Raw genomic sequence first — 16,149 nt, 5'->3', positions numbered from 1 at the left:
CAGGAACCACAGACAGGAATCACAGCACTTAGGCTGTGGGGGCAGGAGCCACAGACAAGAACCACAGCACTCAAATCGTAGGGCCAGGAGCCACAGACAGGAATCACAGCACTCAGGTCGTGGGGTATGCAGGTTCCAGGCCAACCAGAGTGACAGAGTATGACACTGTCTTAAGGCAAAACAAGACAACAACAAAAACCCAGTGACCCACAAATTAGGGTTAGAGAGGAAGGAAGAAAAATGGTGGGTAGGTAGAGCATATGGAGAAAATATGAAGTGGTTACCTGGCAGAAGGAGCTGACCGTCGAGTGGCTCCCCTTGCCCATACACAGCACTGCACTGTGAAGAATGCCCACCTGGGGCCCAAGGGTTTGGGCCAGACACAGCTCTACCACTAGCAGAGTGAACAGCAGTTTTTCATTATTAAGACAGTTATCTTGTGAGGTTGCTGTGAATGAGCTGATCCATGTATGAAGTGCTTAGAATGACGCCTAGGGCCTAGTGAAAAATTTCAGATTTCTGAAGAGAAGGGAGAAGCATGGAAGTAGACCTGAGGAGTGAGGCGTCTTCCCTCAGAAGGAAGTCCTCTGAGGGGGTTCTGTGCACGATGTTTTCCAGACCTTCACTGTTGGAGAGTTGTATTCTTCATGGCTGTCGTGAGACATCTGTGGGCTTTGCTCAGTTGTTCTTACTCTCAGAGGCAGGCTAGAGCTAGGCCTGATGTCACCTTGGAGCACCTCTCTCAGGATAGGAATTAGACGCCTGGACTTTATTCTCAGCTCTTGTTCTTTCATGTTCCTTTTAACCTCTGTTCTGTCTGTCCATCCACAAAGGTTGAGGAAACTGGGTTAGGAAGAGAGCCGGGGTCTGCGAGCGCTGATTGGCTAGAAAAGCCATTCCTGCCTGTGCACTCTGCTTCATTCAGGTGGAAAATACCTGCCGATCAAGGTCAGGGAAATTGTGAGAATAAGAAATTGTATGTGAAAGTACTTTGAAAATAAGAATATTTTATGTTCATGGCATCATTATTAGAAACAATCTATGCTTCCAGCTCATCATAAATGCCTGGCAGACAAATGAGCCAGTTTGATATTTGTGATGTATTTTGCATTTCTTGGGAAGAAGAGTGCAGCACAAACGCCGGGTGTTTTTGTTTTCTGAGAAGCTGATAAGTCATGGAGGACCCAGCTGTACCCTTAGTACATCATGCTGAGTAGTCTAGAGAGACCAGAGAACATACAATCAGGTTCTTGTCTTCAAAGAGCACAGTCTTCGCAGGGAGGAAATGACACAAAGGATTGCTCAGTGCCAGTGACCAAGCACTAGACTGTGGTGCCGACGGAAAGTGCCGGAGTTACACACAGATTATACAGCTGATAACGGCTTTCCTTGGCGGAGGTAACACTCTGGCCTTGTCCGCCCGGGATTCATTTGCTGTGTCTGCTTTACCGATGATTACTGGTTTTGAAAAAGAATGTAAAAAGTGGTTTCTGATCTTGACTTGTCACATTTGACAACCAAACCCATCCTATAGTTTAAACTGTAAAAGGAAACAGACCGAAGGTATTAGGGGATAGAAATGAGACCTTAAATGTAATCATGCTCAGTGTGTTCTATAGAGTTCTGCTTCTGGAACCAACTTAGATCTCTCCAGAATATCTTTTTCTAGTTCTCCTTCCTGCCTCCTTTACTAAAAACAGGAAAAGATGTCGTTCTGTGTACTCAAAACTTCCCTAATTCCCTTCCTGGCCCAGGTGAAATAGGGACGAGTGGAAATGCCTAGTTGAAGGAATTTTGCGCTGACAGTTATCATACCAGTTACCATACCACCAGGATTTAACCATCACTAAGGAGTCTCCTGGTTTTAGTCAAGACTTTGAGACTCTCAAAATACGTGTGAGCTTTAACACACGAGCTGTTTCTAGCTCCTTTTAATTTTGTAGCTACTGATCCTTCACCAGACATTCCCTTCCTTCAGCCCCATACGTGGTCAGCCAGAGAGCAGCAGGTGGAGGAGAGGGACGAGCAGGTGGTGGTGGTTCCAGGAAGATGCTGTGGAACCTCCTGGGAGGGACCCGTGATGAAGAGTATATTCCATGGTTCCCTTGCCCGCTGTCTGGGCTTCCCTAAATAAAGAACTTTTTCGTTTGTTCCATAGCTAGATTTGGGAATATTTATTGACCTTTATGCTTCAAATTAGCCTTGCAAATTGGCTCAAAAAATACCTTAGCCTTCAAAGATACTCTTTTACCTTCAAAACTGTGGCTCATTGCCATGCTTCCCATGTCCCTGTCATTAAGGTGAGAACACAGGCACAAAATCTGCATAATTTAATAGAAGAATCATGGAAATCGGGGACAGAACTGATTGAATTGGTATTAGCTTAATGTTTGTTTTCAGAAGTGTCTCCTTCGGTGCCCCATCACCCTCAAGCCCACAGAGTAAACGCATCGATAATTTGCTGCATGGTTTGAAATTGGGGTGGGGTTGTTCTATGTCTCTGCGATTGTTTGCCACCACAGCCCAAACACCAGAGATCAGTACCCTCTGGTATGAAGGCATTATTTCAAAGCATACTTTGGAGGGAGACAACCCAAACCCATTGAGACTTTTGTATTCAGAAATAAACACAAGGCAGAAGAAATGGCTAAAAATGAAATGCTTTTCTCTTCTTCAAAGAGACTGCTTGAAGGGAGGCCTATGTGCTCATCAGAAATCCTCAGTTTTCTTCAGTTGCTCAATTGCCAGAGCCAGTGGCTATGGCATGGCTCTCACCCTTCCCCTTTATCCCTTGGGAGCTGAAGCATGGCCTAGATGTCTCTTGTTGTGCTGATCCTGTTGGAAGGTGTTTTCTATCTTTGTTTTCATTCTTACCTTCTTTATGTCCTTTTCCTGTAGTGGGCCCTGGAGATGCGAGATTTTCCTTCGGCAGCAGGAGGCACACTCTCAGAGAATGCTGGAACTTCAAGGGGGAAGGACCCACTTCCACAGCAGAGAAAAACGAAGAGGAAAAAGGCGAGCTGGCAGCCAGCACTAAGGGACGTACCAAACAAGCAGTGGGCAACTGCCTCTGCCCCCAGCAGCTACTTCTGCTGCAGCCCGAGAGGAACTCGGTGAGCCCATCCCAGTTAGTGACCGAAAGCTCAGGATTTCAATCAATGCATTCCAGTAACCCTAAAGTGAGGAGCTCTCCGTCAGGAAACACACAGAGGTAAGGGCCTGGGCCTCACTGCCACCCCTCAGGGACAGCACATGTATACCACACACACTGGTGGATCAATGTGTAGAGTTAGACACAGAATAGTCCCAAGTGGGAAAGAAAGAGGAAACAGTGCAATAGTAACAGCTGGTAGCCGAACCTGATGCTACACTTTTTCTGGGTTATTCTCTCAGCCACCATTCCTATGCCTCCCACCTTTCCCCTTTCCCCACCCCTTGCAAAGCACAAACAGAAGGACCTTAAAGACCAACCAGTACCATCTGCGGAAACTGAGGCATAGATTGATGAGGTCCTAGAGCTAAAACTCCGCCTGGAGCCTTTGCCGTGTGTCTCAGTACTCAGACTGTAAAGAATGTCTTTCCTGGGGGTGGGCTTGCCCTGCTTTGGTGCTGTGCTGCTGCTGGGAAGGGTGCTGGAGGATTTCCCTAACTTGACGGCACTAGTGGGTTTTCTTTCTGCCCTTGGGCCTGCTTGCTTGTTCTAGGCTTTCATTACAGCTGTTCCTTGTCATCAGCCTGGGGGTGGTAGTATTTTGATCTTAACGATGTCTGTTTGTTTACTCTGAGCTAGTCTTAGTGTGAGAGTCACTTTCCTATGTACATAGAAACGGTTGTCCTTTATTGACAGAAACCCTAGAGATAGGTCCCCATGTGACTCTAGTGTTCCTGGGCTCTGGAGGCCATTCTGTTTGATCCTCCTCTCTGTTGATAGCTCCAAGATGGGGGCCAGGGTGGCAGGGACCAGCATGTGGGCGAGGTGCTCTGTGGGGTGGGTTATTCCACATGCAGGGTCTCCTAAAGTCATTATAGAAACACTAATTTGTACTGACCATATCTGGTATCTAATCTCTCTCTGTTATTTGTTTCTTTTAGTAGCCCTAAGTCAAAGCAGGAGGTGATGGTCCGTCCCCCTACAGTGATGTCCCCATCTGGAAACCCCCAGCTGGATTCCAAATTCTCCAATCAGGGTAAACCGGGGGGCTCAGCCAGCCAATCCCAGCCATCCCCCTGTGACTCCAAGAGTGGGGGCCATACCCCTAAAGCACTCCCTGGCCCAGGTGGGAGCATGGGGCTGAAGAATGGGGCTGGAAATGGTGCCAAGGGCAAGGGGAAAAGGGAGCGAAGTATTTCCGCCGACTCCTTTGATCAGAGAGATCCTGGGACTCCAAACGATGACTCTGACATTAAAGGTATGTCTATAAGCTCTTTGAGACTCAGAGGGAAGTTGGTGTTCCCTGGGGAAGGCTTCTGACATTTACTAGAGGCCAGAGGCTGCTGTCACTAAAGTGGGAGAGTTGGTGGCAGATTCAGGAACTGTCGCAGTTCAGGAGAGACCATTGTTTTTCATTTTTCTCCTCATTAAAAGAGAGGCTAGAACACCTTGTTAAGGAGCTCTTGCTCTTGGATGTGCATGTGGTTTGAGCAGATGTTTTACCAGCCTAGGCTATGTTCAGGAGCATAGTTCTGGCCTGTGCACTGTTGTCCTTCGGTCAAACCAGTAGCTGCCGTTCAGCCTGCGGCCCACGCTGGAGCAGGTCCCCTGGCATTCCCTCCTCTTGGAGAAATCCTCCACCACTTGGGTTTTGTGCTTGCTGGTTGCCACTTTGCCAGACTCCTAGACACAAGGGGAAGCCTTAATGGACCTGGCACTAGTCCAGAGCTGTCACAGCTGATTTCAGTGTGGCATGAATGAGGTGGCTACCAGATGTGGTAGAGGTTTGGCAGGCACTACAGTGTAATGAGCCAGGAAACGGTATTGGTGTGGGATTTAAGGCTTTTTTCTTCCTACAGGAAAACTTAAAAGAAAAAAAAAAAAAAGATTTTAGGAGTAGGCCAGAATGTGAAGTTACAATTTAACAAGTGAAAATGAGATTTCCCCAGCCCAAAGTCAAAGGGAAAAGCTGAGTAATTACTCCCTGCCTCCTTCCCTTCCTTCTTCCCCTTCCTGAAGTGTTCCTGGGAATCCTGTTACAAACCCCAGCACTCTCTTGGGGGTACAGTCAGCAAGACAAATAGTTGTCATCTTCAAGAGTTTGGGTGCACCTAGAAACCAACCATTAGACCACCAGTATAAAATATGATCAATGCCAGAATACTAGAAGGGGGCTATGAGTTCGATTAACAGGGGCGTCCTGTCATATCTAAGAAGTTTCTGGAAGGTTGCCAGAGAGGAGGGACAGTCATGCTAATATGTGCACTACAGACATACGCTAATATGTATACTACAGACATATGATAACATGTGCACTTCAGGCATGCTAACGTGTACCACAGACATGCTAATTTGTGCACTATAGACATGCTAACATGTGTACCACAGACATGCTAATATGTGTACTACAGGTGTGTGTTAATGTTTACTACAGACATGTTAATATATACACTATAAGCATGCCAATATGTACACTGTAGACATATATATGCACTGCAGACATATGCTAATATGTACACTATAAACATGCTAATGTGTGTACTGTAGACATATACTAATATGGGCGATGTAGACATGTGCTAATATGTGTACTACAGATATATGCTAATATTTATACTACAGACATGCTAATATGTGTACCACAGACATGCTAATATGTATACAACAGACATATGCTAATATGGGCACTATAGACATATATGTTACTACAGATGTGCTAATATATGTACTACAGACATGTGCTAACATGTGTACTACAATGCTCACATGTGCAGCACAGACATGCTAACATGTGCTCTAGACATGCTAATATGTGCACTATAGACATGTGCTTACATGCACACTATAGACATGCTAACATATGTACTACAGACATGTGCTAACGTGTTAATATGTGCACCACAGACAGAAGAGAGGATGGGAGGATTGCTATAGAGTGAATCTTTTAGGGGAAAAAGTATTGGAGATATATGAGTAGAAGAGATGTTTCCACTTAGCAAGGAACTTGTTCTTGAAGTTTTCAAGCTGGATTTGTATGTGATTCTGTAATTACTGGTGGGAAGGCTGGGGCAGGCAGTTTGTTCTCCCTATGACAGCGAGTCTTTCATTCTTTTAGAATGTAATTCTGCAGACCACATCAAGTCCCAGGACTCCCAGCACACACCACACTCCATGACCCCATCAACTGCTACAGCCCCCAGGTCTTCCACTCCTCATGGCCAAACTACTGCCCCAGAACCCATACCTGCTCAGAAGACCCCAGCCAAAGTGGTGTATGTGTTTTCTACTGAGATGGCAAATAAGTAAGTTGGTGGCTGTGTCCTAGTGTAGAGCATGCCTTGTGTGTTGTGGAACCAGAGCCCTGGGCAGGGGTAGCTGCGGACAGTGCTTCATTGGCTGTGTTGGGGCAGAGAGAGTGTGAGGATATGTGAAACACGGGTTGAGTGCACAATATGCACTTTTCTGTGATTTGTATGTTCTTTTTTTAAAAAAAAATACCACAAACAGTACATGTCTATACTAGAATAATGAGAAAATATGAGGAGAACAATCTCTAAATTCACCAAAAGTAGCTACTGTGCACAGTTTGCCGTGTGTTTCAGGTGGTTGGATGAAGCAGTGAAGTGTTTACTTATCAGGAATACCTACACTTCACCCCTCCTCTCACAAGGCACAGGGTGGATCTTCACAGTTCTGCTATCTCTAGATATGTGGAATTCCATGTTCGCCTTTCCTAGCTGCTGATTGAATGAGGGTTTTCTGTAAAACGCCTAGCTGGATTGGATTGAATTGAAGATCTTTAGTGTATTGTTGCTGTTTTTCAATGCCTCTGCAGGAATTGGCTTGTAGTCATCTTCTGACTTCAGACATTTGATGAGAAATGATAAGCATAAATAATGAAGTGTGTTTCCTTTGATGTCTTCTCATTCACCATTCCTAGTGGTTCTGTATACCCCATCCAGAACCTCGGAAGCCCCGTCCAGGGTGGGCACATGTAGAACCGCAACTCACAAAACAGAAGCAAGTGCTAGTGCATTGTCTCTGTGTCTTTGCAGGGCTGCAGAGGCTGTACTGAAGGGCCAGGTCGAAACGATTGTCTCTTTCCATATCCAGAACATCTCCAACAGCAAGACAGAGAGAAGCACAGCCCCCCTGGTATGTTGTTTAGAACTGGAATAATGGCATCAAGGTTCTGCAATGCCTGAGAAGGGGATAAATTAAATTGCTGGCACAAGCAGCATCCTGGGTATTTAACTGTAGGATCTTAGGCTTCTCTTATCACATGGTCAGAAGTGATAGCTCAGCCTAATGCCACCATAATTGGAGTCTGGTGACTCTCCAGGTGATTCTTATTTGTTTCAGATCGAGACCCGTTGAGTACTTTTTTTTAAAAATTTATTTTATTATTTTGTGTGTATGAGTGTTTTGCCTGTGTGTATATCTGTGTGCCACATACCTGCCTGGTACCCGAGGAGGTGGAGAACCTCCATGTGGATGCTGGGAATCAAGCCCAGGTTCTTTCCAAGAACAACAAGTACTCTTAACCAGTGAGCCAAGTGCTTTTTAATATCTTGATATTTTCAAAATTATAGTTGAGTCTGTTCCTTACCTAGATCTTAAGTACCCAGTATAAACTACACTAGAGAAAAAGTGTGCAGTGTTTCTTGTAACCATATAGATTTCCATGTGGAAAAGTCCTAGACACAGTTTCTGCTTTCAAAGAGCATAAAGTCCAATCCTGAGATGAGTCTTAGACAAGAAAAAAAAGTTGAATGACAATAAGCAATCAGTTGTAATTCAAGATAAAATAGGTGGCTTCTTTTCTAGTTTATTTATCAAAGAGGTCCATCTCCAGGGTCCAGCAGCACTTGGGCTTTCCTAAGGTCGGACAAGGTGCTTCACACTCCCCAACCCCTCTACTACTCAGTGGTGGAGGACAGGTACAAACCCCTGGTCCTGGAGTGCACGGGGCATGTTGTCATGCAGTTGTCTTAATGACAGTTCCTAATACAGCTGTCTGCTCCACTTTATCTGGGACTAAAATGACAGTGGAACAGGAGTTGAGGAGGGGATGGGTAAAGACTCAGTGGTCTCCGCTCCACTTCTTTATGACATCAGTACCCACCAGTAGCAAACTCATCAAAACAGGCAGCAATACCAAACCTGAAATAGCAACTAAGCAAAGGTGTCCTCTACAGACATGGAATACGCTTTTGATCATTCAGAGACATGCACATTCATATCACAAAGACACTTGTAAATATACATTTATGTTTGAAACATAAACTGTTCATATGTATAGATATACATGAAGATTCATGTATACATTTACACAGGCAAACAGTCCAACTGAGAGCAAAAAGGCATCTTCCAAACACAGTGTCCATGTTGTTGGTGAGCTCGCGTTTGTCTGGATGTAGCGTAGCAGCGGTCCTTAATGATAAGCAGTCATCCAGCCTGTTAAATGGAACAGCTTTGTTGATTGGAAAAAACAGATCCAGAGACACTGTGCGCTAGATAGTCTCAGGTTTCTCTACAGACACTTCCTGCCTGCTAATTGTCTTACTACGCCAATATACAAACTCTTATCAAATATGGAATCAGTTATCACAAACTGAAAAGAGAAACCAGAGACAGCAGGTCCATGGAGACTCAAGGAGGAAGTAAGCTGGTGGTTACCCTTCAGAGGAGTAAGCTGGTGGTCACTCAACAGAGGAGGCCTTGGCATGGAGCAGCCTTCCCGACTGCAAGACCACAAGTGACTTTTAGTTTCTCTTTCAGTTAGAAATATCAGACCTTTGGATTGATAGTGAGAAGTCTGAATGACCAGGGAAAAAGGAAAAGGTGTTGGGTATAACCACCCATATACCAAAAAACGAATCTTTCCCTAAGTCAGAAGCATTGCAGACACCTCAAAATAGATGCTCAGAGCCTAGCACATGCATGAAGTTATTGAAACCTAATTTTCGGGAAGAGAAAGAGGGAGCTGCTATTCAGTATCAGGTTTAAGAAGCGGGGGGGAGAATTAAAAAATAAACGTGTTTCATGTCCAAAAATTGGTTATCCATGAAAGGCAGTATCAGTATGATTTTATGTTACTGGGACACAACTTTTATATCTTATTTCTTTAATTGCCCTTCTGCTCAGTTCACCATTATGTAATACAAATCATCTTATTTGTCTTCAGAACACACAGATACCCGCCCTTCGGAATGATCCAAAACCTCTGCCACAGCAGCCGCCAGCTCCCACCAACCAGGACCAGAACTCTTCGCAGAGTGCCAGACTGCAGCCAACTCCGCCCATTCAGGCACCAGCACCCAAGCCTGCTGCAGCCCCGCGTCCCCTGGACCGGGACAGTCCCGGGGTAGAAAATAAACTGATTCCTTCTGTGGGCAGTCCTGCCAGCTCCACTCCACTGCCCCCAGATGGTACTGGGCCAAACTCAACACCCAACAATCGAGCAGTGACCCCTGTCTCCCAGGGGAGCAATAGCTCTTCAGCAGATCCCAAAGCCCCCCCACCTCCACCAGTGTCCAGTGGCGAGCCCCCGACGCTGGGCGAGAACCCTGACGGCCTGTCTCAGGAGCAGCTGGAGCACCGGGAACGCTCCTTACAGACTCTGAGAGATATCCAGCGCATGCTCTTCCCTGATGAGAAAGAGTTCACAGCAGGACAAACAGGGGGTCCCCAGCCAAACACTGGGGTTTTAGATGGGCCTCAGAAAAAACCAGAAGGGCCAATACAGGCCATGATGTCTCAATCCCAAAGCCTAGGTAAGGGACCTGGGCCCCGGACAGATGTGGGAGCTCCATTTGTCCCTCAGGGACACAGAGATGTGCCCTTTTCTCCGGATGAAATGGTCCCACCCTCTGTGAACTCCCAGCCTGGGCCCATCGGACCCGACCACCTGGACCATATGACTCCAGAGCAGATAGCGTGGCTGAAGCTGCAGCAGGAGTTTTACGAAGAGAAGAGGAGGAAGCAGGAGCAGGTGGTTGTCCAGCAGTGCTCACTCCAGGACATGATGGTCCATCAGCATGGGCCCCGAGGAGTGGTCCGAGGGCCTCCCCCTCCATACCAGATGGCCCCGAGTGAAGGCTGGGCACCTGGGGCAGAGCCATTTCCTGATGGGATCAACATTTCACATTCTCTACCCCCAAGGGGCATGGCTCCCCACCCCAACATGCCAGGGAGCCAGATGCGCCTTCCTGGGTTTGCAGGAATGATAAATTCTGAGATGGAGGGACCGAATGTGCCCAACCCGGCATCTAGACCAGGTCTTACTGGAGTCAGTTGGCCAGACGATGTGCCAAAAATCCCAGACGGTCGAAGTTTTCCTCCTGCCCAGGGTGTCTTCAGTGGTCCTGGCCGAGGAGAGCGGTTCCCAAACCCCCAAGGCTTGTCTGAAGAGATGTTTCAACAGCAGCTGGCGGAGAAGCAGCTGGCTCTCCCCCCAGGGATGAGCATGGAGGGTGTCAGGCCTGGCATGGAAATGAATAGGATGATCCCAGGCTCCCAGCGCCACATGGAGCCGGGAAGTAACCCCATTTTCCCTCGAATACCAGTTGAGGGTCCTCTGAGCCCATCCAGGGGTGACTTTCCCAAAGGAATGCCTCCACAGATAGGCCCTGGTCGGGAACTTGAGTTCGGGATGGTTCCTGGTGGGATGAAGGGGGATGTCAGTCTAAACGTCAACATGGGATCCAGCTCTCAGATGATACCTCAGAAGATGAGAGAGGCTGGGGCAGGCCCTGAGGATATGATGAAATTACGCCCTGGTAGCTCAGACATGCTGCCTGCCCAGCAGAAAATGGTGCCCCTGCCATTTGGTGAGCACCCTCAGCAGGAGTATGGTGTGGGTCCCAGGCCGTTCCTTCCCATGTCTCAGGGTCCAGGCAGCAACAGTGGCTTGCGGAATCTCAGAGAACCAATTGGGCCCGACCAAAGGACTAACAGCCGGCTCAGTCATATGCCACCACTACCTCTCAACCCTTCCAGTAACCCCACTAGCCTCAACACAGCTCCTCCAGTTCAGCGTGGCCTGGGACGGAAGCCTTTGGATATATCTGTGGCAGGCAGCCAGGTGCACTCCCCAGGCATTAACCCCCTGAAATCTCCTACAATGCACCAGGTCCAGTCTCCGATGCTGGGCTCGCCCTCGGGGAACCTCAAGTCCCCTCAGACTCCATCACAGCTGGCAGGCATGCTGGCAGGCCCAGCTGCTGCTGCTTCCATTAAGTCCCCTCCTGTCTTGGGGTCTGCTGCTGCTTCGCCTGTTCACCTCAAGTCTCCATCACTTCCTGCCCCATCGCCTGGATGGACCTCCTCTCCCAAGCCTCCCCTCCAGAGTCCTGGGATCCCTCCAAACCACAAAGCGCCCCTCACCATGGCCTCCCCAGCCATGCTGGGAAGTGGAGAGTCAGGTGAGTGCTCACATCCTCACCGTTGGTGCTGAAGGTTGCTAGAATTTGTATTTTAAGAAAACTCAGGTCTTGATGGTATTGTCAAAATTTGTTGCAAGGAGCCGGGCGGTGGTGGCGCACGCCTTTAATCCCAGCACTCGGGAAGCAGAGGCAGGCGGATCTCTGTGAGTTCGAGGCCAGCCTGGTCTACAAGAGCTAGTTCCAGGACAGGCACCAAAGCTACAGAGAAACCCTGTCTCGAAAAACCAAAAAAAAAAAAAAAAAAAAAAATTTGTTGCAAGGTGCATGATGGTCAATAATTCCTGGCAGAGAGTGTAGTTAGTTCCCTGAGTAATTTACATTTGCGCATGAATACATAATGGCGAAATAGAATGTCAGCAGTGGTTAAATGTGGCTTCCTAAAATACTGGAACCATTCATTTCAGGGGTTACTGTCCAGTCAAAAGAATGAATATAAGCCCAATCAGGGTGAGGGGCCTGCACTAAGACCTAGGAAGATCTCCTTGGTAGACTGCTGTCGTCACACATAGGCTGCTGTTTGCTACAGTGTTTTCTTCCTAGGAGAGACTCTGGCTGATGATGATATTTTCCCCGAATGGGACCGAGGTGGTCAGTGAAGTAGCCCTGGGGTGTTAACTACTAGGTTAGTGCCATCTCCACTTGAAACACTAGAATCAGAATGAGGCAGGTGATTTACCCTAGCAGAGCTAAAATTTCTCTCTGTGGGGTAGCAGTTCACTAGCGCAGTGGGGTGGAGCAGCCAGCCACCTCAGACGTGTTTGTCGTGGAAATTAAGCAGGAGTTTGTGCAGAGAGATGGGGTTAGTACCCGAGGGTAGAGTACAAGCCTCTCTCCTTGGCTTGTAAGTACCTGAGTCACGATTGGCAGGGAAAGAGATCCACTTGTTTCACACCAATCGTCGAGCGTCGTCTGTAAGCTGTGTTCTCCCCAAGCTTAACTAATATTTCTAGCACATTCCTGATGTGTTTGTCTTCACGTCTGCTGATCCGTCACCTCTACGTCACACTGTGGTGTCCCTCTGCACAGAGCCTGACTGGAAGACTGAGTCCCTGCTCTGTTCACCTGTCTTGTTCTCAGCCTCTCTGGGCCATAGACACAGCACCCAGCACCGTTCAGGAAGCGTCTAATCCCACACCTGCTTTTGCTTTGTTCTATTAGGTGGCCCCCCACCTCCTACAGCCAGCCAGCCTGCCTCTGTGAACATCCCAGGAAGTCTTCCTTCCAGCACACCTTACACCATGCCTCCAGAGCCAACCCTTTCCCAGAACCCACTCTCAATTATGATGTCGCGAATGTCCAAGTTTGCGATGCCCAGTTCTACCCCGTTATACCACGATGCCATCAAGACTGTGGCCAGCTCTGATGACGACTCCCCTCCAGCTCGTTCGCCCAACTTGCCATCAATGAATAATATGCCAGGTAAGACAGGGCGGAACTGGTCCTGGGTAAAGCAGCAGCTTTGTAAACACCTACATAGATGGAAGTTGAATAAATTGAAGAATGCACTCTGAATTTCTGTAAACTGAAGTGACTTGCCCAGATGACGCTGGGCCAGCGTGGTTCTGAGCTGGTGAGCAGGAAAGCGGCCCGTGTGGTCTGTTCGGTAGTGGTGATCTGATCTTGTGTGGGGGTGCGTTTTTGGGTTGGGCTCTCCTAAGGCAGTACTGAAGAGCCTCTTTTTAACATACTGACTGCACTGTCTTTTATTTCTGAGTTTCCGGGCTGCTCTTCTGGGTGGGCAGCTTCAGAGCCCAGGTCCTGCCTTGCGTCCTGTACGCTTTCCTCCTGTGCTCACTCCTGCCAGCCCCGCTACCAGGGAATGACCTGGAGTGGTGATGGCCAGCAGGGAACTGTGGCTTCTCAGCCGTGGGTATCTGGTTCCAATTTCATCCTGATTGTTAGGCACGCTGTCTGTTCATCAGTGATCCTAACTAACCGGGTTAGGACATGCTCTGTGACTGTCACAAGCAGCAGCGCTATTGGTTATAATTCCTAGAGAACGAATACTTACATATCCCCGAGTCAGCTGCAGTGTTCCTTGGCCATAAGTCACTGTTTATTTAATGGTTTATAGCCTGGGGCTTTAATGCCCTCTTTATGGCAATACAGAATAATACTAAATTCTGATTGAGAAAAAGACCTGCTTGGTTTCCTTCCTGATATTTGTGCTACTTGAACTTAGAGACTAGACTGATGGATCCTGTCTCCAGAGCAGGCTGCACGTGAGCCCTCCCACCCCCAGACAGATTGTTTTCTCCTGTATGAACTGTCTCCAATGAAGAAGACCAGGCTCATTTGAAAGTTGACTTAGACCTTTTCAGAAAGAATGTCTTCCGTTCTGTCTTGAGTCGTACAGTTAAAAGGCTCGATCCTGTGTTGTCTGTTTCCCAGTGCTGCTGGTCTGTGTGCCTCCAAGTGTGTTACAACTTTTGGTGACACCCAGTGCTGCTGGTCTGTGTGCCTCCAAGTGTGTTACAACTTTTGGTGACAGGGATTATGGATTTTCCCAGCACAATGAACATATCACATAATAATTTTTTTGTTAATGTGATTTGTTAGAATTTTTGTGAGTTGCTTTTAGTTGAGTTGATTCCTTTGATATCTTTATTTTTCTAGGAATGGGCATTAATACACAGAATCCTCGAATTTCAGGTCCAAACCCTGTGGTTCCGATGCCAACCCTCAGCCCGATGGGAATGACCCAGCCACTCTCTCACTCCAATCAGATGCCCTCTCCTAATGCCATGGGACCCAGCATACCTCCTCATGGGGTCCCAATGGGGCCTGGCTTGATGTCACACAATCCTATCATGGGACATGGGTCCCAGGAGCCTCCAATGGTACCTCAAGGACGCATGGGCTTCCCCCAGGGCTTCCCTCCAGTACAGTCTCCTCCTCAGCAGGTTCCATTCCCTCACAATGGCCCCGCTGGGGGACAAGGCAACTTCCCAGGAGGAATAGGATTCCCAGGAGAAGGCCCACTTGGTCGCCCCAGCAACCTGCCCCAAAGTACAGCAGATGCAGCACTTTGCAAGCCTGGAGGCCCAGGAGCTCCTGACTCCTTCACTGTCCTGGGGAACAGCATGCCTTCCGTGTTTACAGACCCAGATCTGCAGGAGGTAATCCGACCTGGAGCCACCGGAATACCTGAGTTCGATCTCTCCCGCATTATCCCTTCAGAGAAGCCTAGCCAGACACTGCAGTACTTCCCTCGAGGGGAAGTCCCAGGCCGCAAACAGCCACAGGGTCCTGGACCTGGGTTTTCTCACATGCAGGGGATGATGAGCGATCAAGCCCCTAGAATGGGACTAGCATTACCTGGCATGGGAGGCCCGGGGCCAGTAGGAACTCCAGACATTCCTCTTGGTTCATCTCCATCCATGCCAGGCCACAACCCAATGAGACCACCAGCCTTTCTCCAGCAAGGCATGATGGGACCTCATCACCGGATGATGTCACCAGCACAATCCACAATGCCCGGCCAAGCCACCCTGATGACCAATCCAGCTGCTGCTGTGGGCATGATTCCCGGCAAGGATCGGGGGCCTGCTGGGCTCTACACCCACCCAGGGCCTGTAGGCTCTCCAGGCGTGATGATGTCCATGCAGGGTATGATGGGACCCCAACAGAACATCATGATCCCGCCGCAGATGAGGCCCCGGGGCATGGCTGCTGATGTGGGCATGGGTGGATTTAGCCAAGGACCTGGCAACCCAGGAAACATGATGTTTTAAGCTGCTACACTTGGATGTGCCCATCCTTGTCGAGGAGATTCCAGGTCCTGTGAGCTGCCCTGACGGAGTTCCAGGAGTCCTCACTGTTGGTCACGCAATAGGAGAAGAGCGACCGGGGGGCTGCTTTGGGGAAGAGGGAACCGAGAATGTATGGATTTACCGGAAAACAAATTATTCATTTAACCAACAGGTGTGTTTTTTTTAAGATTTATTTTTTAAAAATTATTTTTGTGGATTTGGGGATCCCGTGATGGCACCTCCTTTGGGGAATCGTAACCGTGCTTTGAGAGTCGCCATCAGTCATGTGTTGCACCATTCTTGCGTGTTTACGTCCTTTGGACTGGCTTCTCCCAGGATTCTTTTCTGTTTTGACTTTTGATTTGGGCTTTATTTTGTGTGTGTGTGTGTGTGTGTGTGTGTGTGTGTGTGTGTGTGTGTGCGTGTGTGTGTGTGTGTGTACTGTACTATATTGTAAAAGGGATTTTAGCAGAGACTTTAGTCTTTGGGGCAAGAGGAGAACAGGAGTGCTGGGTTGTTTACTTTAGATGGAGAATCCATCTTCAGACCTTGGACTATTTTCTTTCAACTCCAGTGTATAGAAAAACCAAACTACGACCTCAGAGCAGAGTATTAATGAAAAGCACAAAAAAAGGAGCTAAGTTCAGCAGGGGTGGGGGGAGGGGGGAAATTTTCTTTTTAAAAATACTGACACTTGGGACATTTGTTTTCCAGTCCCCTGCGCTCCAGCGCAGCCTGTCTCTCCCGGTGTACAAACCCACCTCACGGTTCTCCCCTCCTCTCTCCCTCCAGCCTGTCT

At 48.2% G+C, this 16,149-nt stretch overlaps 1 protein-coding gene across 4 annotated transcripts in view; it reads left to right on the top strand.

The window, feature by feature from the left end:
* The window catches only part of Bcl9 (B cell CLL/lymphoma 9), an 86,838-nt gene extending 71,085 nt beyond the window's left edge, over positions 1-15,753 (top strand). For 2 of the 4 annotated variants that reach the window (XM_005357063.3, XM_026784013.1), the window contains exons 4-10: positions 2,899-3,211; positions 4,093-4,409; positions 6,267-6,453; positions 7,207-7,306; positions 9,339-11,577; positions 12,757-13,017; positions 14,215-15,753. In XM_005357063.3, coding sequence (XP_005357120.1) covers positions 3,159-3,211; positions 4,093-4,409; positions 6,267-6,453; positions 7,207-7,306; positions 9,339-11,577; positions 12,757-13,017; positions 14,215-15,332 — 4,275 coding nt within the window. In that variant the 5' untranslated portion in view covers positions 2,899-3,158 and the 3' untranslated portion in view covers positions 15,333-15,753. The remainder of the gene's footprint in view (positions 1-2,898; positions 3,212-4,092; positions 4,410-6,266; positions 6,454-7,206; positions 7,307-9,338; positions 11,578-12,756; positions 13,018-14,214) is intronic. The other 2 variants (XM_013349918.2, XM_013349917.2) reach the window with 2 other exon arrangements.
* Positions 15,754-16,149: the final 396 nt, after the last annotated feature.

This window comes from Microtus ochrogaster, chromosome 21 (assembly GCF_000317375.1).
Source record: "Microtus ochrogaster isolate Prairie Vole_2 chromosome 21, MicOch1.0, whole genome shotgun sequence".
In the NCBI taxonomy this organism is placed as follows: Eukaryota; Metazoa; Chordata; class Mammalia; order Rodentia; family Cricetidae; genus Microtus; species Microtus ochrogaster.
The sequence above is the reverse complement of the archived record's forward strand: the minus strand, read 5'-3'. Positions and strand labels throughout refer to the sequence as shown.